At 43.7% G+C, this 21,203-nt stretch overlaps 1 protein-coding gene across 3 annotated transcripts in view; it reads left to right on the top strand.

The window, feature by feature from the left end:
* The window catches only part of KLHL20 (kelch like family member 20), a 68,244-nt gene that overhangs the window by 29,056 nt on the left and 17,985 nt on the right, over positions 1 to 21,203 (top strand). For all 3 annotated transcript variants that reach the window (XM_068239877.1, XM_068239880.1, XM_068239878.1), the window contains 3 exons: positions 16,720 to 16,878; positions 17,980 to 18,074; positions 19,427 to 19,542. In XM_068239877.1, the coding sequence (XP_068095978.1) occupies positions 16,720 to 16,878; positions 17,980 to 18,074; positions 19,427 to 19,542 (370 nt within the window). The remainder of the gene's footprint in view (positions 1 to 16,719; positions 16,879 to 17,979; positions 18,075 to 19,426; positions 19,543 to 21,203) is intronic.

Genomic DNA, 21,203 nt, shown 5'->3' with positions numbered 1-21,203 from the left:
ACTTTTTTCCGCTCGATAGATGGATCTATCTAAGTAGAAAAGAAAAAGAAAATTAAAGGCTCCTGGATTGCTCAAACTGGCTATTGGATTCCATTTTTTTTTAAAGCCTTTGACCTATGATTTCCAGTGATCTTCAGCTGTCTTCCATCTGAGAAGTGTTCTCTAGCAGGTCATAAAGTCTTCATGCATATAGCAACCGCACCAGAAGTAAATCCCAGCACTGCAAAGTGAAGTGCATGAAAATGTTTTCACTTTAGTAGATTTTACTATGTATTTGAAAGTTTTTCAAATGTCTGCATATCTATAATCTCCAAGTACAATGCAAAAGCCCTTTTTTTATTTTTTATTTCTATACATTAGTGTAGACCTCTCTTAGATAAATATAGGAACTGCTTCTGCTAACAAGATCATTTAGTCTGGGTATTGCAGAAACAAGCATTGTGCTTGCAGGATCACTTGTGTGAGAAAGTTGTTAATCTTTTCCCATGGTGTTCTGTGTCTTTTAATTTGCGTCCCACTGCCAGAGTCCCAGGTGGGTTTTCAGTCAAGTGATCAGATGGTCTGAGCCATGCTTGTGATACTGGATTCGGTTTCTGTGACTGGGGAGGTTCATGCATGTGATTGTGTGTTTGAGCTCTCTATATAGCACATCTATTTACAGATCAAACCCGGGATTCTGATAGGCATGTTCGATTCGTATGCCATTTCAGGACTGACTGCAGCCTTCGGAGGTGCAAGCAGTTATGGGGACACTTTGGCTTCTGGTAACTATATTGGTGCTGGGGGGGTTCCTGCACAGAAGATCATCTGGGGGAAAAATGAATTTTTATTGCAATAGAGGGAATAGTCAGTTTTTGCTGGGGTCAAAAAATCATGCAACATGAAAAGTGTTCGATTCACTAAATTGTTAGATATTTCTTCAGAAGTCCTGTTGCATATTGCTTTCTTTGGCTGAGATCGTGGAGGTTGGTTATATATAAAATTTTACATACTGTACTGCAGTATGCTGACTGTATGTTTGTTGGATAATTTAGTATGAACATTTCTGCTGTCGCTTAGGGACGGGCAAATGCCAGTTGCTAGGTAAGCAGTACTTAGTACAGTATCTTCTAAATGTTTGCATTACTTTTATCATTGCAGAAACAGTATGTCTATTCTGTGATTCCTTTAAAGCCCTGGGGCCACAGGTGTCTCTGCAGTACTTACTTTGCAGCCCCTCTGGCTGTGTTCTGTGTGTTTTGCTTCAGCATATCAGGTAGGAGCAGAATTAGTGGGCAAGGCTTTCCAGCAGCTTAAAGTGGAACAACTCTCAAAGCTTTCTCTGTGCTCTAAAAGATTAGCCACAGCATGATAACCTTTATGTAAAAACAATTATTAATTTCAATTCATGGAAATAGTAAAAAAAAAAAAAAAGAACAAAAAAAAACAACCCAGGTCTTGTTTAACTTGTGTTTCACTTTGCAGGGAGCACTGAAAGGGCCCTTTTCCACCAGCGCGTTTGCGCTGGCTGAATCGCAAAAACGCAAACCGCTAGCGATTTTACAATCGCTACGGTTTGCTTTTTAACATAGGAATCGCGGTAGGTCATTTCCACTACCGCGATTCGTTTTTGCCAGGAACGCGAACGCGCGGCGGAGCGATATTTGCCGCGATTTTGCTATGCAGTGCATAGCATAGCAAAATCGCGGCCGCGAACGTCGGGGAATCGCCGGTAATTGCGATTCAGCAATCGCTAGCGTTCAGCGTGAACGCTAGCGATTGCTAGTGGAAAAGGGCTCAAAGGGATAAGCCTCAGTTGTTTGTCTTATCGGGAGAGCTGCCTTTGCAGAGCTCTCCTGCAGTCTATTCACAGTTACTGATAAGAATTAATTAGCCTTTTTGATCTGATTAAAGAGACACAGAGCACAGAGAAGTGAATTTCTTCAGCAACTATATGTGGAATAAAGACTTTTCTTTGTGTGCTGTGCAAGACTTAGGATCTGAGTTGAGGGCAAAATGACAGTCTGTCATTACAGACTCTATCTAAATGATGATTGGGGGCGGGGATGGGCCGTGGGGTTAAATCCTCACGAGTCCTGATGTCTTCCCTCCATGCAGGTGATCACTGTGACTGGGGCCTTGCCTCACCTACACAGGTGGAGGTTTCTGAAGAGCTTTTTCCAGTGTTCAGAAACATGGTCGCCACTGCACTGCCGAGGAGGGGGGTGGAGCATTTCTCATGCCCCAAAGATGTCAGGACAAGTATGTTTTTAACCCAAAACCCTTAGGTACTCTTTAAAGCAAATCTGTAGTGAAAAATAAGTCGGATACTTGCCTATGGAGAGGGAATGCTCTGGATACTATTGAGCCTTCCCTGTCCCATCTCGTTCCCCTCGTTTCCAACCTGTCCCCCGGTGAGCTTACACAGTGAGCCCTCAGGAGGCTTTGGGAGCACTCCCAGCTCCTGAGCTGTAGCTGATTGGCTACTATTTGAATTGTGTGCTCAACTCATCACCGGGGCCCTCGATTACCGATTATTTACACTGGAATCTGTCAGAGGCCTGCCAATCCCTGTGCCCAAATGACCTAATCGGACATTATGAGTGTCCTGTTCAAGAAGAGATACAATATAATTTCCTGCTACCTGGCAGTCTGCCAAAATGTTCTACAGTTGGTGTGTGGATATGTACATCATTCAGTTCTTAGCTTGGGTGTATTTGCAACTTTCTCGTGTATTTTATTTGCTGACCTCTACAGATGTTTTCGGCTTATCTAGATGAACTCTTCACTCAGTGGCAGAAGCATTTTTGATCTTTGGAAGTACTGTGGAGGAATTCAGCTATTTTGCGTGTCCTTCTGCTTGTTTCCTTATTGCAGTTGTCAAAGCCTGTAGCTTCTTCGGGCTGGTAACGCCCCGTCATTTGGCACCAGAAGGACAGGGGAGGGACTTTATCTGGTATTGGTATGTGTGATTGTGTAAAATTTGTCTGCTGTAGTAGTCTTCATGATAAGTTACAGGTCCTAGTTTTTCTCCATAGGTCTGGCTGAATGATGCGAGAACTTATTGGCTGGACATTTGGTGGACTGACAGAATTTTGGCTGTAAAGTAGATAGGTTAGTAGTAGGTTAAGTTCCCACTTATGACAGGTGATGCAGGAAATGCTGTGCTCTAGGCTGGTGTGATTTACCCATCAGCATTTTCCTGGACATTTAGGAGGTTACCTTTTATAATTCTGATGGAACGGTGGAAGGGAACACTAACCCTCGCAACAATACGCCTAACACTAACCCTCCCACTGAATAGGCTAACACTAACCTTCCAACCGATACGTTAAACAATTACCTTCCTACCGCTAGTATTAACTAAGCATACTACCAAAATGCCTAACGCAAATTTAAACACATTGGCACCCATTGCTGATCATGTATTACGCTTACTGCCACTTTCAATTCCCTTGCACCGCTGGCTGAACACTTACTGATCCCTTCAACGCTTTCCAATGACTATGCAGTACATTCAGTGGTCAGCATTTTGATTCCTTATGGTAAAACCCAAATGTCCTGTTGTGGCTCTTTGTCAGGCCCGGATTTACCTCACAGGAGCCTATAGGCACAGATGTCCTGGCACCTCAAACTTCGCCCTCCATGAACCTACAAACCCCCCCCCCCCCCCCCCAACCGCACCACAAGTATTCTGGCTATCCCAGCTGTCACTTCTCCCTTACTTCCCTTGCCTGTCATAGGTAGCTACAGGTGCCCCTTAGTATTAGGTAGCAAGAAGTACCCTCAATATTAAGTAGCTAGAAGTGCCCCCAAGTATTAGGTAGCCAGAGGTACCCTCAGTATAAAGTAGCTAGAGGTGCCCCTAACTGAAGGGAGATCTCGTCAGTGGAATGCAGAGACCCGGGTGAGTAAGCTCTCATTTAGACTCTATTTGAATGTGGACTGGAGGGGCCAGCAGGATAAAAATTCATAAAACCTTTTAAAAGGTGCTTGGAGGAAGTGGTGGGCTTGCCTCCCAAAAGCAAACAAGAAGTCCTGTGTATGTAAGTTCACACGTTTATTATACGGTACCCCAAACAAAAATGCAACGCGTTTCGCAGGTCAAGCCCGCTTCATCAGGCAAAAATGGGGACAAATGTAGACAAGAACAATAAACAATAATGGCTACAATGAGGAGGGCTATACAGTTACTGCAGACTGACAGTTATTAATTAGACAAGTGCTAGTAACATTCTGGAGACAAAAGTATATAAGTGGTATATCATTTAGAGAAAATATCCTATTCAGAGAGTAAATGTGGGGGGGGGGGGGGAGGGGAAAGGGGGGAGGGAGGAAAGGAAGAGTGGGCAAATGTAGGTAAAGTTGTAATGGGGCGGAGGTCTTGTGTGGTAAAATTGGTAAAAAACACAGTTAGCCAAGCAAAGAGGTAACTAGTATACAGGGACCTATGAGGAATGTGTCTCCCGTCCGCATACTTTGCCCTTATACAACACCCCCACATCATTATTCACTCGCACCCCATCTATTTACAAATTCCTCATAGGTCCCTGTATACTAATTACCTCTTTGCTTGGCTAACTGTGTTTTTACCATTTTTACCACACAAGACCTCCGCCCCATTACAACTTTACCTACATTTGCCCACTCTTCCTTTCTCCCCCCCCCCCCCCTCGCGCCCCCCCCCCCCCCCCACCTTGCCCACATTTACTCTCTAAATAGGATATTTTCTCTAAATGATATACCACTTATATACTTTTGTCTCCAGAATGTTACTAGCACTTGTCTAATTAATAACTGTCAGTCTGCAGTAACTGTATAGCCCTCCTCATTGTAGCCATTATTGTTTATTGTTCTTGTCTACAGTTGTCCCCATTTTTGCCTGATGAAGCGGGCTTGACCTGCGAAACGCGTTGCATTTTTGTTTGGGGTACCGTATAATAAACGTGTTAACCTACATAAACAGGACTTCTTGTTTGCTTTTGGGAGGCAAGCCCACCATTTCCTCCAAGCACCTTTTTAAAAGGTTTTATGAATTTTTATCCTGCTGGCGCCTCTGTTCCACATTCAAATACATTGTGTCCACTCCTGGTGGAGGGGAGTACTACCCCCTTTCTTGTTTCATTACTACAGAGAGCGACTTTTTAGCCCTGAGTGAAGACAGGCCTAATCTCCTCACCTGCCTTTATAGTGGTTGCCTGAATGGTAACCCATGTCTGTTTGTCAGTATAATTTCTCGCACTTAATCATTTGATCAAATCATCTTAACATACTGCACCATATTGAGCTCTCGGTTCTCTTTTACTCATTTACACTCTCATCAGGACTCTGCATAGGGAAGGAGGGAAGCACTAGGGGAGGGGAGTAAGCTGCCTTTCCATCATCAGGCGCCTGTAGGCACGTGCCTACAGTGCGTTATGGTAAATCCGGCCCTGCTCTTCGTAGTAACTTAAGTGGGCACTTTGTTTACCATCAGGCCACAATAGGCCTGAAAGATAAATCGAACTTAACCACTTAACGACCAGCCAATGCCGACAGGCGGCGGCTGGTCGCAGTGGTATTTCCATGGAAACAGCCGCTTGTTTGAGCGGCCGTTCCATGTCAGTTCACGGATGGAGTCTCCGTGAACAGCCTGCGAGCCTCTGATCGCGGCTCGCAGGCAATATGTAAACACCCGGGGAAGAAATCCCTGGTGTTTACAGCATACGGCGCTGCTGTCACAGCAGCGCCGTAAAGGAGATTGGCGATCCCCGGTCTCTGATCGGCCGGGGATCACCGCCGTCTGATAGGCTGAAGCCTATCAGAGGTGGTACAGGACGGATCGCCGTCCTGTACCGCCCATGGGAAGGAGGAGAGGGAGGGGGGGAGTAGCGCTGCAGAGGGGGGCTTTGAGGAGCCCTCCCCCCGCTAACCACAAACAGCCCGTGGCGATCAGACCCTCCCAGCAGGACATCCCCCTAGTGGGGAAAAAAGGGGGGGGGGGAAAGTCTGATCGCCCTGCCTGCCACACGATCTGTGCTGGGGGCTGAAGAGCCCACCTAGCACAGATCATACAATATTCCTGCGGTCCTTAAGTGGTTAAACCGAAATCGCAATCACCAAGATCACAGTTTTGGAATCGTCAAAGCAGCAATTATCGTGATAACGTCATTTCCACATGGGGAGGTTTGAAGAAGTTGCTTCAAACCTCCCCAAAGTCCCGGCGCGTGCGTCCCACATCGTTGGACATACCTTTTGCACGAGTCCAACACTGTCCGTCCTCTATCGCCGCCTGCAGGTTCTTGCGCTTGGCAAAACTCCGGGTTCCTCTAGGTCACATGACATACAGGGAGTATTGCGTGCATTAGAGCCTGCAGGAGGCGAAGTAGATAGACGGGCATTGCTTGACTCTTGCTTGAAGCTATGTCCACAACTGATGCAGTTTGGGGGACAGAGGAGGCACAGAGAGACAGAGTGGGCACAGAGACTCAAAGGGGGCAAGAGAGAGAGATCCAGAGGAGGCATAAAGAGGCAAAGGGGGCACAAAGCGAGACAGGGGGACAGAGGGGGAACAAAGCTTGATTTGAAGGAAATCGTGAATCGAATCAAAATCGCAATTTTTCCAGTAACCTCCAGGACAGGTCCACCCTGAGACGACATAGGCTCCTCCCAGGAACAGGAAACGTCCACGTAGAGTACTCTATAAATTTTAAACTGACACCCACAACTCCAGTTGACGTTTCCTGTTCCAGGAAAGCAAGGGTGCTCTATGCCGCTCGCCGGTCCTTCAGATCAGGTGTGTCTGGGACTAGGTTGGCGGTGTATCAGGGGGACCTGCCTGGAGGTGGTTTTGGATCCCTAGAGAGAAGATGGAGGTACCTGTCTTCGGCGCTCCTATGGCTACCCGAGTTGAGGTGGATCTAAGAGGAGCAAGCGGCGTCCGTGATTCACTAGAAGGCAGAGGCCGTTGGCGCGCTGGAGTGGTGTGAGGGCTGTCCCTGAGCTTCCGGAGGGTTGGCTGGATTTGCCCTCAATGGCGGCTTCCGTATAGGAACTTCCGCCCTTACATGACGTCACTTCCGGTCGGCGCGGTGAAGAGACGTCGGAACTCTGCAGGGCTCGGCAGTTTGTTTGTTGAGCGGAGCAGGATGGACGCTAAGCAGGAGCCAGGAAAGGTGAGTAGACGGGCTGGAGGCTTGGAGACCTTAATGGTATGAGCCACGCCGCGTCTATGCTGAGGTCTGTTTTTACCAAGACATGTTTATATGCAAACCCTGTCTATGCCTGCTTGGGGAATGTAATTTTACTGAATTTTAGATGAATTTTACAGGCTGTTAGGCCACGGGTGGCCTCTATATAGTTGTGCGAAGCTGATTTTGTATTGTTGCTATGTATAGTCAAATATGACACAACATATTACATTATGTGAATGGCTTAGAGGCGGGCTGTATGATTCTTAGGCTATTCTGTTAATGCATACTAGTCTCCTTTTGAATCTGCCTCTCCCTTTTGGTTTTGGAAACCTATCTTTTGTATCACAATGCTGTAACACAAGTCACCTGGGTGATTCTTCCCCATTATTGATACAGGATGGTGACTGTGTATTATTTTATATGTCATTATAGGGCGGAGAATCTGCTGATCCTTCAAGACCAAGGAGGCGGTGCCCGCTCTGTGATACAAAACTTGCCCATACATATACTAAACAGTTTTGTCAGGCCTGCTTTATGAAATTAATTCAGGAACAGTCAGGAGGGTTGAAGGAGGAAATCATGTCTGCAGTTAAACAGGAGATGGCAGAGACAATAAAATCAATAAGGGAAGCCTTTACGGCAGCAGTTGCTCCGCCTGCCGATGCAATGGAGGCTGGGACTAGTACAGCTACACCTTTAACCCCTGATCCTAAGGCTGTTACCACACAGCCTGAACAACCTGATAAACACAAGAGTAAGGCCTCATCTAAGAGACGTATTATTTCGTCCTCAGAAGAAGAGGGTATAGATGAAGAGGATGAGGATAACGATGGGTCAGATGCATCTTCCGTAAAAAGTATGGATAGTATGTCAGATCCTAAGAAAGTTTCTAGATTTAGATTCCCGGCGGATGACACAGAGCAACTTATTTTAGCGATCAATAAGACTCTTAACATTGAGCCAGAGAAGACAAAAGACATATCAGTACATGATAGGCTATACCAGGGAATGGAACCAGCGGAACCACTAACCTTTCCCATTCATATTTCTACTAAAAATACAATTATGAGTCAGTGGAAGTATCCGGACAAGAAACTATTTATGTCTAAAGGATTTATTAAGAGATTTCCGTTTAAAGAAGATGATGTTAAGATGTGGAATCGTTGTCCCAAGCTTGATGCGGCTTTTTCGCAGGTTAACAAACAGAACGAATTAGCATTTGAAGATCTGGGATATCTCAAAGATCCACAAGATAAGAAAGTAGAGTTTGCTCTGAAAAAAGCCTGGTCCTCAGCTGGTGCAAATTTTCGGCCGGCAGCAGCTACTACATGTGTAGCAAGAGTATTGGCATTATGGGTGAAAAAAGTGGAAGAGAATGTTCAGAAAGGAGCTTCTAAAGAAGACATACTAGAGTCGTTAGATGTGGTGTCTAGGGCTACTGACTATATTACAGATGCGGCAGCAGAGAATATAAGAATAAATGCGAGAACAACAGCTTTAATTAATACTGCCAGGCGCAATTTATGGATCAAAAATTGGGAGGGCAGTCAGACTTCGAAAGCAAGAGTATGCAATATACCGTTCGATGGTGAGTTATTATTTGGAGCACAACTAGATGAGATATTGGAGAGAACTTCTAACAAGAAGAAGAGTTTTCCAGTTAAGAAGAAATTTGTGCAGAATAAGAGATTCTTCAGGAGAAATAGGCAGGAGAATAAAGAAAGGCCTCAACAAAGAAGGAAGCCTTGGGCAATTAACAAAGAGGGGGCAAAAAAGAACTTTCTTTTTCGAAGCTCAGACGTTCAAGAAAGGAAGTGACGCCAGAGAAAAAGTTGGGGGTCGTCTAATGAGATTTTATTCCCAGTGGACAAAAGTCAGCAGAAACGATTTCATCCTCAATCTCATAAATACAGGATACAGGATTCAATTTCAGTCATTGCCAGGAAACAGATTCATCACTACTCCTCTTCCCAGGGACAAAGAAAGAAAAGAGGCCCTGGGAAAGATCATAAACGATATGGTGGAGGAAAAAGTGGTGGTCCCTGTTCCGCGCAATCAGATACAAAGGGGTTTTTACTCGACGATCTTTATGGTAAAAAAGCCGACGGGCAAGTTCAGACTAATTCTGAACCTCAAGCCTCTAAACCCCTTTGTATCTTATCAAAGATTCAGGATGGAATCAATATTCTCTGTGAGAAACTTACTAACCCCCAACTGCGTAATGACGAACATAGACTTGAGAGATGCTTACTGGCACATCCCAATAAGAGAGTCATCCCAGAGGTTCCTCAGATTTGCGGTAAAGGGAAGGAAGTTGATTCAACATTTCCAGTTCAATGCTCTACCTTTCGGAATATCATCAGCCCCACGCATCTTCTCGAAGGTAATGGGGGAAGTGATAAAGTATTTCCACACAGAAGGAATCCTGGTAATTCCTTATCTGGACGACTTACTGATAGTAGCAGATTCATACCAGCAAGCAGAAAGGAACACAGCGAGAGTGTTGGAACAATTACAGGCTCTGGGATGGATAATCAATTGGGAAAAATCGATTCTTCAACCAACATCAAGAATACAATTTCTGGGAGTTCTGATAGATTCAGGGACACAAAGACTTTATCTGACAACAGAAAAGATAACAAAGGTAAGAAGAATCATAAAGGAGTGCAACAAGGATCCAGACTTGTCAATAAGGGAAATCATGAAGGTGCTGGGCTTCTTAACCTCGACATCTCCAGCAATTCAGTGGGCCCTGATGCACACAAGACATCTACAGTTTTGGATGATGCAAAACTGGAACAAAAAACAGGAGGATCTGGAAAGGCAGATAAGATGTCCAACAGAAGTGCTGAGATCGCTGGACTGGTGGCTATCAGAGAAAATTCTGACGGAAGGAAGATTATGGAATGTTCCAGCCAAGAAGTACATCACCACAGATGCAAGTCTAATTGGATGGGGAGCCCATCTGGAAGGAACAGTGATGCAGGGACTGTGGTCCAAGTGGATAAGAAACCAGTCTTCAAATTACAGAGAATTAAGAGCAATAAAAGAGTCACTAGTACAGGGTCTGCAGATATTAAAGGGCCAACATGTTCAAGTCAGGACAGACAACACGACCGCTGTGGCTTATATAAATCGACAGGGAGGAACAAGATCAAAAAAGCTCTTGGATCTGGCGATGGAAGTATTGATACTCGCAGAGGAGAATTTCCTGTCATTGTCAGCAATTCATCTAAAAGGATCTCTAAACAACATGGCAGATTTCCTAAGCAGACACAGCCTGTCGAACTCGGAAATGGAAATATCACACAGAGTATTCAAAAGTCTAGTAAAAATGTGGGGACGTCCCCAGATAGACATGTTCGCAAACAAGTCAAACACAAAATGCAGGAGGTTCTATTCGTTGAATCCCAGAGAGGGAGCGGAAGCGGTGGATGCACTCAGTCAGAACTGGACATTCGAGAGGGGATATGCGTTTCCACCGATTCAGCTTATTCCGCGGGTGTTACAGAAACTGATGCAGACAAGGGTAACAGTCATTATGGTAACACCGGATTGGCCAGGAAGAAGTTGGTATCCGATGATTCTAAAAATGAGGTTGGAGGGTCCATTGAGAATCTCTCACAGGGATACACTATCCAGCAAATCAGGAAGAAATCTAGACTGTATACCAAATCTAAACCTGTCTGCCTGGCTTCTGAGAGGTCTCCGTTAAGAAAGAGAGGGGTTTCAGAAAGAGTCATAAGTACACTATTAGATTGTAGAAAAAAGGTGACGCGGAAAATATACTTAAAATATTGGAAAACCTTCAATATGTGGAAAGAACAGTCGGGATTTTCAGGAGATATAATACCTACGGTATTAGAATTTCTACAAGATGGTGTGGAAAAGAATATTTCTTTAAGTACTTTAAAGGTACAAGTAGCGGCAATATCTACTTTTCTGGATATAAGGTTAGCAGGGGACCCCCTTATAATCCAGTTCTTCAGATCCATTGAGAGAAAGAAGCCCATAGTGAATAGAAAAGTTCCCAGCTGGGACTTATCTTTAGTACTAAAGGTATTGAAAGAGGAACCTTTTGAGCCATTATCGGAGATTCCTTTAAGACTTCTTACAATGAAGACTATCTTTCTAATCGCCATTACTTCAGCGAGGAGAGTAAGTGAGCTGGAAGCGTTAGGTTGTGATGAGCCGTTCTGTATAATATTTAATGATAGGGTAGTATTAAAGACATGTGAGGAATTTCTTCCCAAAGTAACGACAACATTTCACAGATCACAGGAAATTGTGTTACCTTCATTTAATTCAGAACCAGCATTGGATGTCAGGAGATGTCTTATTTCATACATGGAAAGAGTAGCAGAGTTTAGAGAATCAAGAGCTCTATTCATAAATACCTCAGGGGCTACAAAGGGGAAGAAAATGTCGAAGAGAACCATAGCCAAATGGATAAAGTTGGTTATAGAGGAAGCTTATAAGTTAGCAGGAACCTCACTAACAGGTACAGTTAGGGCCCACTCTACTAGGGCAGCTGCCACATCATGGGCTTACAGAGCGGGTGCAACGCCAGAAGAGATTTGCAGAGCGGCTACGTGGACAAGTCTCGGCACCTTCTCAAGACACTACAGGGTGAATCTGATGTCTGCAAGACAACAATCATTCGGAAGGAAAGTTCTGCAGGCAGTAAGCCCACCCTAAAATTGGTAAGATTCTTGCTTATCTTCTCAGGGTGGACCTGTCCTGGAGGTTACTGGAAAAACCATTGTTAGTTACCTGGTAACTTCCTTTTTAGTAACCTCCAGGACAGGTCCGTAACCCACCCGTTTATAGAGGTATAGAGATGTGTGTGTGTATATATATATATATATATATATATATATACGTATGCCTTATGGATTGTTAGATGGATGGGGACACCTGCTATGAGTAACAGTTCTTGTGGTTGACTGGAGTTGTGGGTGTCAGTTTAAAATTTATAGAGTACTCTACGTGGACGTTTCCTGTTCCTGGGAGGAGCCTATGTCGTCTCAGGGTGGACCTGTCCTGGAGGTTACTAAAAAGGAAGTTACCAGGTAACTAACAATGGTTTCAGACAGAAATCGCTTAATTCAATTTCTTCCTAAAAACGTTCAGGCCTAGGCCACAATCAAATATGTGAGTCAATTAAGCGTTAAAGTGTACCAGAGCTGTTCTAAGTAAAACTATTTATACATACCTGGGGCTTCCTCCAGCCCCATACGCACGGATCGCTCCCACGCCACCGTCCTCAGTCTTCTGCAGCGCCGGTACCGGGTCCCCGCACTTCCGGCAGTCTGAGCCAGTCTGACGTAAGTGAAGTGCGATGTTTGCGTATTTCTCCAGCAGTCGCTGGAGAGATACATAGAAGACGCACTTCTCCTGCGTAGACTGGCCTGACTGATGGAAGAGCAGGAAAGCTGCGAGAAGTCTGAGGACGGCGGCGTGGGAACGATCCGTGCGTATGGGGCTGGAGGAAGCACCAGGTATGTATAAATCATTTTATTTAGAACAGCTCTGGTTTCCTTTAAGTTGCATAATGAATCTCTAGTATTGTGCAGCAAAAACAAGAAAACTTTCCTCTATGGCCTTTTTGTGCATATTACAAGGTTTTTAGTTAAAGTCTACCTAAGGTGAAAAATAAAATGTATACTCCCCGCCATGATGTATAGGCCCTTCAGACCCTTCCAGCCTCCTTATAGTGTCCGGCATCCCCTCAGTCTTGTAGCTGTATTCCATGCTCACAGCTACGATTAGGACCAGTCAGAGCCCAGTGCAGGCACAGTCCATTCTTGTGACTTGTGCTCTCGCATGGCTATGCAGAACAGCTGTGGGCAAGAGTGTCCGGGGCATGTGCTGTTCAGCAAGAATCAGAACTGTGCATGCCCAAGATGCTCTCGGTGATGGTTGCTGCACATACTTGTGTGAGAGTGAGTACAGCACAGATGGACAGCGTATGCTCCCTGGAGATCTGACTGGAGTTCTGAAATGGGCATACAGAAGCAATACAGAGGTTGAGTCTGGAGGGGTCTGAAGAACCTATAGATCATCAAAGGTAAGTATGGTTTAACACTTTTTTATTCCCCATCATGTCCCCTCAGGCCAAACATCAATGGGGGGGTAGGGTTATATAAAGCAGTACATAGATATATAAAGCGTTTATGATGCTGAAACCGCAGTAATTAACATAAAAATGGTTATCTTGAATCATTTTTTATGTTAAGCTGTGTACACATGCACAATTATTGTTACCTGCAGGGATCAGGACTTTATCCCTTGATTAACAGTTTGTGTGAGGTCAAGTTTCATGCAATCTCATCGCTAGCCTGCAGCCTAGTGATGCCTTCTTTTTTTTTATCAAGAGGGCAGAGGAACACTCCGCATGACTGTGCAGCATGGAGTAGGTGGGATAAGGATGAAAAACAACGGCCGCTGGACGAGATGATCCAATAGTCTGCATCTCTTACTGACAAACCATGTTCTCCCCAGAATTTTTTTTCCAGCAAAGTGTCATGAAAAAGTAGGCGGGTGGGGTGAGACAGGGGACTGAAGGGCCAGTACGACTTTACATACAGCAGAGGAGGAGGCGGCGAGCTGATGACAGTCAGTTGCTCACCAAAATTCGCTAGGTGGAACACTGGTCATATCTTGGAGGAATCAGAAGCCCGCCATACACATGCTAGATTCTTGACAGAGGCACCCACATCTGGCTGCCACAGCCAAGAGCCATCTAATGTGTACGAGGCTTTTTTCTTTTCTTTTTTTTTTGTGTAGGCACTTGACAGGGCTTGTGTTTTGCCTGTGCATTCGTTGCTTGGTTAGTAGGTGTCAAATCACAGGTCATGTCTGCTGGAAAACCGCTTCTTAGAAAGTCCTGCCTCTGCCCCATCCACTTCAATCTGGAGACCTTTCTCTATCTGTCTATTGTACAAAGATAGGTTTTCTTTACAGAGTTCCTAACAGAGCATGCCAAGTGAGAGGATCAGGCTACTATAGTCACGCAAGTCTCCCATAAAGAGATGCCGCATCCCTGACATCCCTGTGGCATGTACCACTCTTCACCAGTTAAACAGTCACTGCAGTAAATCTAAGGACATTGCCGGACATTTGTGACAGTTTGTTACTTTCCCTGGATAACTCTAGGGTTTTTTTACCTGTTGCAATGCTGCAACACTGCAGTTAGCTTTGAACTCAATACTTGGGTGATGTTTAATTTGTTATTCTTGATCCGTGGCTTTTCGTACATGCAAGAGGTACATACGGCTTCTCACCCAAATGCTTTTCTGCAAGCGTGCAGAAAAGCATTTGCCTACCTTTGACGGCACTTCCTGCTGTTCGCTCCATGCATTGCGTGTTTGAAGAAGCGCTGCAGTTACAGATTCTGGATGCTGCAGGTTACGGCCAAGAAAAAAACGAGAATGGACAGCGCTTTAGCCACATGCACCGCAACCTTGGTTTAATGGTGCCTAGGCGTCCGTGTGACCCGGGCCATTAGTCCCAGAGAATGGAGACAGGTAGAGATAGATGGTAATTGTGTCCCAAACACACCTTGAAGTGGGACGCAGCTCCAGAGCCAAACCTACTTTGCTATAAAGATCAATTGCAAACTTTACATTCAATGGCTGATATACATTACAAAATACTAGAGTACATACTTCTGCTTGCATTGTTAACATGGCTTTAATAATGGGCCCTGTCATTTTTCCATGGCAAAATTTGTCAACTCATGGCTAATTTTAATGTTCTGAGTCGTTTTACACCTTTTATCCTGCCAGTTAATCAGCCAGTAAAGTCAGTGCAATGCAGTGTTATTTTTGAAAGATCACAAGTATGCCTGTGCTCAGTATATTCCGGAGGAGATGACAGGAATTAGAAGTCAGAGGATTGAGTTGCATGGACAGCTGACACCCGCGCAGATTTGTCATTCCTCTAACACCCAACATAGATTCCTAAACATGTTTACATAGAACTGTATGCATATACCACCTGCACAAATACTGGATATTTCATAGGCTTTTAAATACCTTTGGCTTGGTTTACTGCACCAACCCCAGAATTCCAAGTTTTGTTTTTTTTTTTCCTCACGTTTTTAAATTGTATTGCAGTTGTGATTGCACAGGAGTGCATGTAGTCTGTTTTACTTCATATCTGCCTATAGCAGACTGTTATATTTAAAACAAACGCGAATAAGGGCTCTTTCACACTAGGCAACGCATGCATGAACCCGATTTGGTGAATGCGTTATGGCCTACGGCATGACATGGGGAAGTTGCGGTTCGACGCTAATTCTAATTCACCTGACAGGAAAATGCTGTCGGCGGACGATTAAAGGCTCCCAGAAGTTTTACAACGTAATGCTCTGGAACACTTTGCCTAATGTGTAATTTAACCTAAAAGTCAATACTTTCATGTTACCTCACTTACCGCATCCTAGGAGCGATCAGGTTTTTCTCAGGAATTTGAGGGTGCCCTATCAATTTTTCTATCCTGACAAGTGCCACAGTCCCTGCCACTGGGAAACCTCCTCACAACAGCATACTACCACCTCCCTTCTTCCTTGTAATTATGGTGTTCTCTGGATGGTGAGCTCTACTGAGGTCCTGTTTGTCCAAAGCCAGTGCTCGCCATCAAAACAGCTCTATCCTAAAGCAACACCAATCAGGATTGGGAATTCAGACATAAACAGCTCCAACCTTGTGTGCAGCCTTGGCGTACTAATCGATGGGGAATTGAGTTTCAGAAACCAAATTTCATCTGTAGTTAAATCTTCCTTCTTTCATCTGAAGAACATTGCAAAGATTAAACATCTGATTCCCCCAGAGGATCTTCAAACCCTAGTCCACGCCTTCATCACATCACGGCTGGACTACTGCAATGCCCTTTATGCTGGCCTCCCCAAAAAGGACCTGCGTCGCCTGCAATTAGTGCAGAATGCTGCTGCCAGATTGCTAACAAACCAGCCTCGCCACTGTCACATTACACCGATCCTTCGCTCACTGCACTGGCTACCAGTAGAATGGAGAATACTCTTCAAGATTGGACTGCTGACATTCAAATCCCTGCACAATCTGGGCCCTGGATACATGAAGGACTTGCTGAAGCTGCACCACACCTCTCACAACCTCAGATCAGCAAGTTCTATAAACTTGGTCACTCCCAGAGTGCACCTCAAAAAATCTGGAGACAGAGCCTTCTGTCATGCTGCCCCTACTCTTTGGAACTCCCTACCACACCCAGTAAAGACAGCACCATCCCTGGAGCTATTCAAATCCAGACTGAAAAGCCACCTGTTTAGCCTGGCATTTCCAGATTTATAAAATTCTTCCTCTGTACTACGATGGTCTGAGCCATGCTTATGCGCTTTGAGTCCCACGGGAGAAAAGCGCTTTACAAATGTTATTTGTTGTTGTTGTTGTTGTTGTTGTTATTGGCTTTCCGCCACATATGCATTTTGATGTTTATGTGGTGGAAAACCAAAAATACAAATATTTCATTGGTGTTCTGTCCTTTACTCATCTATGCACTTGTTTCATTGTCCTCCTTTCTCTGCCAGGTGATGGAAAGTGAGGAGTTCATGCTCCTCCCAGCAAATCAACTGATTGACATTATTTCCAGCGATGAGCTCAATGTGCGCAGTGAAGAGCAAGTATTCAATGCGGTCATGGCCTGGGTAAAGTACAGCATCCAAGAACGAAGGCCGCAGCTGCCACAGGTAGGCCATATGCAAGGAGACCTCAGAGGCACTGAAGATCCTCACAATCCATAGCAATTTTTTATATTACTTGTCTATTTGATTATATGTTGTAAAGTGGGGTGTACAATAGTACTACAGTGTGCAAATTAAATTTCCGTAAACAAAAATTATAGTGAATTGAACTAAATATTTTGCCGTATAACCTCTGGAGGCAATCACTGCATGATGCAAATACTATAGCACTTCCTGGGACTTTCTACACCTGTCAGCTGGTAGTTTGGCCTACTTTTCTGAGCAAACTGCTCCAGCTGAGTAATGTTTCAAGGATGCCTTGGGGCGGGTTCAGACAGACCTTTGCCAGTTTCTGTCCTTGTAGTTTAACTCTGGGACCGAAGGCACCCGGGATTGAGATGAATGGCAGCATTTATCTTGATGCATCTACCAGTGATTGGGCAAACATTTTGTTGATTGAAATTCTTGAAACGCTGTGTGTAGCAACCAGCGATGGTTACGTTCCGTGATTCCATGTCCTCCTATAGGGCTCAAAATGTGACAGAACGATAGGAATCAATATGAACTGATGCCAAACGTTTTTCTGCTAGGTTGCAGAAAAGATTTTAGCATCAGCAAAGCGTGATGCCCACAGAAGCCAGTCAGAACCAGTCCTTAGCGAGACTGCGAGTTTTAGTTCTTTTAACAGAGTTGCAGTAGAGTTCAGATCAGGGCTTACAGCATATACAATGTGTGTGTGTGTGTGTGTGTATATGTATGCATGTATGCGATATATATATATATATATATATATATATATATATATATATATATATATATATATATATATATATATATATATATATATATATATTAGTGCCCCCTCAATCAAACAGGTAGATGTTGCGGCATCAGTGTCTGCCATTTCCGATCATTATGATCGAATTGGGCGTGTGGCATCAGTGGCTGCCATTTGAGATCATTATAATCGAATTGGCCGAGTATTGATGACAACAATCGAGTAATATATGGGCATCCTTACATAGCTGTGAGGGTATCAACAAATTTGTCCACATCTGTACATAAATATACTGTATATAATAATGTCTTATTCCTTTTTCCCTTTAGGTTTTACAACACGTCAGATTGCCTTTGCTAAGTCCCAAGTTTCTGGTAGGAACGGTGGGATCTGATCCACTAATTAAAAGCGATGAAGAATGCAGGTTTGTTGCATTACTTTTTTTGTTGATGTAGTTAAATAAGTGTTAGATGGACATTTTCTTCAAATCCACGCTATACTTTGGGTCTGTTACTGCACAGACCTTAGGATACCAGGTTCATCTGCAGTGAATATCTTACTGGCTTTGCCTGCTGGGAGCTTTTACCGAAGAAGAAACTACAGTCAAATGGTGGAAGTTTACCCATTTTTCTTGAAGCATTATTTTAAAATGCTTTATAAAGGTGGTATGAACTTCCGGTACTCTACACATATAGGTTTATCTTATGTCCATATTCCAAGTAGAGATGTTTATCGCCTCCTAAATGATTTCTTGTATGGCTGAAATCCTGAAGGATAAAACAAGAAATGTAATGGCACATGATCATTTACGGTAGTTAATATGTCAGAATCTGAGTGGTTTCTTTCACTTGATCGTAAACAACTTTGGTTTTCTCTTTTAACCTATATGATTTCACCCATAGCATAAATGTATTTTCTTTATGTGAGAACAGTTTTAGCCTTAGTTCACACTGGCATTTTCTTTTCTATTGATTGACGGTTTTATCACATTGCATGGTGTTTTTTCTACCATTTGCTATATTTTGTCAAACAGTAGGGGAGTGACAGCCACACGAGCACATTGTGGGTTTTGTTTACAAATGCCCTGATAAACATGTTAAAAGGTCAACCAAGCTTGAGGCCGGTTTCAGACTACCGGGGGCCGCACCGCACTGCCAAAAAACGTAGGGGATTACCACGTTAATATGCGGTAATCTCCTTCTGGCTGACAGCCAAGCAGGAAGTGACGCTCGCTTGTGCTCACTTACCTTCCTGTTTCGGAAATACGGAAGCGTATTGTAAAAATACGCTTCCATGCGACGCCACCGCATTCATTTTTAAAATCCGTGCATCAGCATAGACTTGCATGACTTCCGGCGCACCGCACATTGTCCCCAAACCGCGCAGTAACGTCGATCTGTCGTTGCGTTGGGGATGCGGTGAACACGTCTCTTCCGTCGTATCACGCCACACCGTGTCAGTAAGAACTTTCATTGGGCTGCGGTGGGGTGTGGTGAAATTACTGCACCGGCCCAGTGTAAAAGGGGCATTAAGCATCTGTTTTTTAAGTGTTTGTCAGTGGTCCCCAAAGACTCCTATTAGTACCCAAAAGCAAGAATAGTACCCAAAAGCAAGCAGGCAAAGGTTTTTAAATACACAGCCAGGTAAATACTGCTCCTGAACTCCAGTGTGTATTTTCTCATCATATCTATGAGTTTCAAAGGCCGATAATGTCCTAAAATTCACCTTAGTCCATTATATGCTTGAGTCTTCATTTCATTTGTGTTTTCATTAAAGGGACTTGGTAGATGAAGCCAAGAACTATCTTCTCCTGCCTCAGGAGCGTCCTCTTATGCAAGGACCACGCACCAGACCTCGGAAACCCATACGTTGTGGGGAGGTCCTTTTTGCAGGTACAGTTTTTAAACCTATAAAATAAATTACACCTATAATAGTTTATTTTGAATGTTTGTATAGTACAGGGCTTTTCAACCTTGTCCTCAAGTACCACCAACAGTGCATGAAAATCTACAGCGGTAGTTAATCAGCACTGCTGAGGCCACATCCGCATGTACTAGTTTTGTTAAATGCAGGCAGTTTCAGTCAATCCCGGGGCAAGTACCAAATATACCAGACATACAATATATGATACCCAAAATATTGTGATAATCAGAGAACAATCTGGGAGAACATATAAGAGGATAAAATCAATATAATGCTGCCATCTAGTGGACTTATGAAATCTTTATACAGCATAAAAAGGTAGAATATATGAACAAGCACCTTAGCGCAATTTTGTGAAGGGGAAAAAAACAATATTGCTAAAAAATAACTGGTTTTAAAACCGAATCCACTGTATAAAAGGCTCCAAAAGTATGCGGATGCACAAGGATAAAGGAGAAAAATGAATGACTGTGTAAATAGCTCCCTGCTGTGTCCGTGCTCCCATCCTCAGCAACCTTGTGTGCAGAGTGCGCTGCTCAAGATTACCTGTGTCCCCTGGCATGTGGAACAGAGCATGCAAGCAACATGTCAACAGTGCAATGATCAGGGATTCTTCCTGTGTGGCAATCACTGTCTCATATCTATGACACCATTTAGTGGGATCTTGAGACACAGCGTTATCATCCTTGGGGCACATCTGGCTATGGAAGGGGGGCTGACTTGTGCTGGGGGCACATCTGGCTACTGGGGAGGGGGCTTATACGCGAGTCAATCACTTTTTCCTGGTTACTGAGGGGAAAGTGGGTACCTCGGCTTATAAGCAGGTTGGCTTATATGCGAGTATATACAGTATATGATTATGGGTTGCATAATTGTGGTGATGTAGCTTGTACTTTATGACTCACTGGGGGTTTGTATGTGAGGAACATGCCCCAGTAGTGTGTGGTTTTGGTCAGGATCACTTTTAGATCTATTGGATATCTTGTTTTCTTGGATTTTTTTTTACATTAGGCGTTTGGTTTGATGTAAATCTTGATCCTTGGCTTGAGACCCTGATGCACTGAATAATAGGAGAAAGTTTCCTTTCGCACAGAGCACTTTTGATTGACAAAAGAAAACAATTCTTGATAATTGTTTGAGGATTTATATGAGCACATACACTTTTTCATTTGTATTTAAAAACTATTTATATATTTTTTTTACATATTTATGACTACATTAATGCACTATATTATTTGTGTGTATGTATATTTATATATTTACACAATATAATTAAATATAATCAAATGTTCACCTTTTTGCTTGTGCATCCACATATTTTTGGAGCCTATACAGTAGATTCTGATTTGGATCCTAAGTTATCATTTTTTTAGCCATAGTTATGCTTTTTTTCCACAAGATGGCGCTAAGGTGCTTGATCATATATTTTTCCTTTTTATGCTGTATAAAGATTTTATAAGTCCACTAGATGGCAGCATTATATTGACGTCATCTTCTTATATGTTCTCTCGGATTGTTTTCTTTTCTTTTGTATTGGTTATCATATGTTATATGTCCGGTATATTTGGTATTTTGGTACTTGTCCCAGGATTGACTTATAGCATAACTAGTAGATGCGGATTTGTCACGT

The sequence above is a fragment of the Hyperolius riggenbachi genome, chromosome 6, assembly GCF_040937935.1.
Source record: "Hyperolius riggenbachi isolate aHypRig1 chromosome 6, aHypRig1.pri, whole genome shotgun sequence".
Taxonomy (NCBI): domain Eukaryota; kingdom Metazoa; phylum Chordata; class Amphibia; order Anura; family Hyperoliidae; genus Hyperolius; species Hyperolius riggenbachi.
Note: the sequence above shows the minus strand (reverse complement) of the source record. Positions and strands in the feature narration are given on the sequence as shown.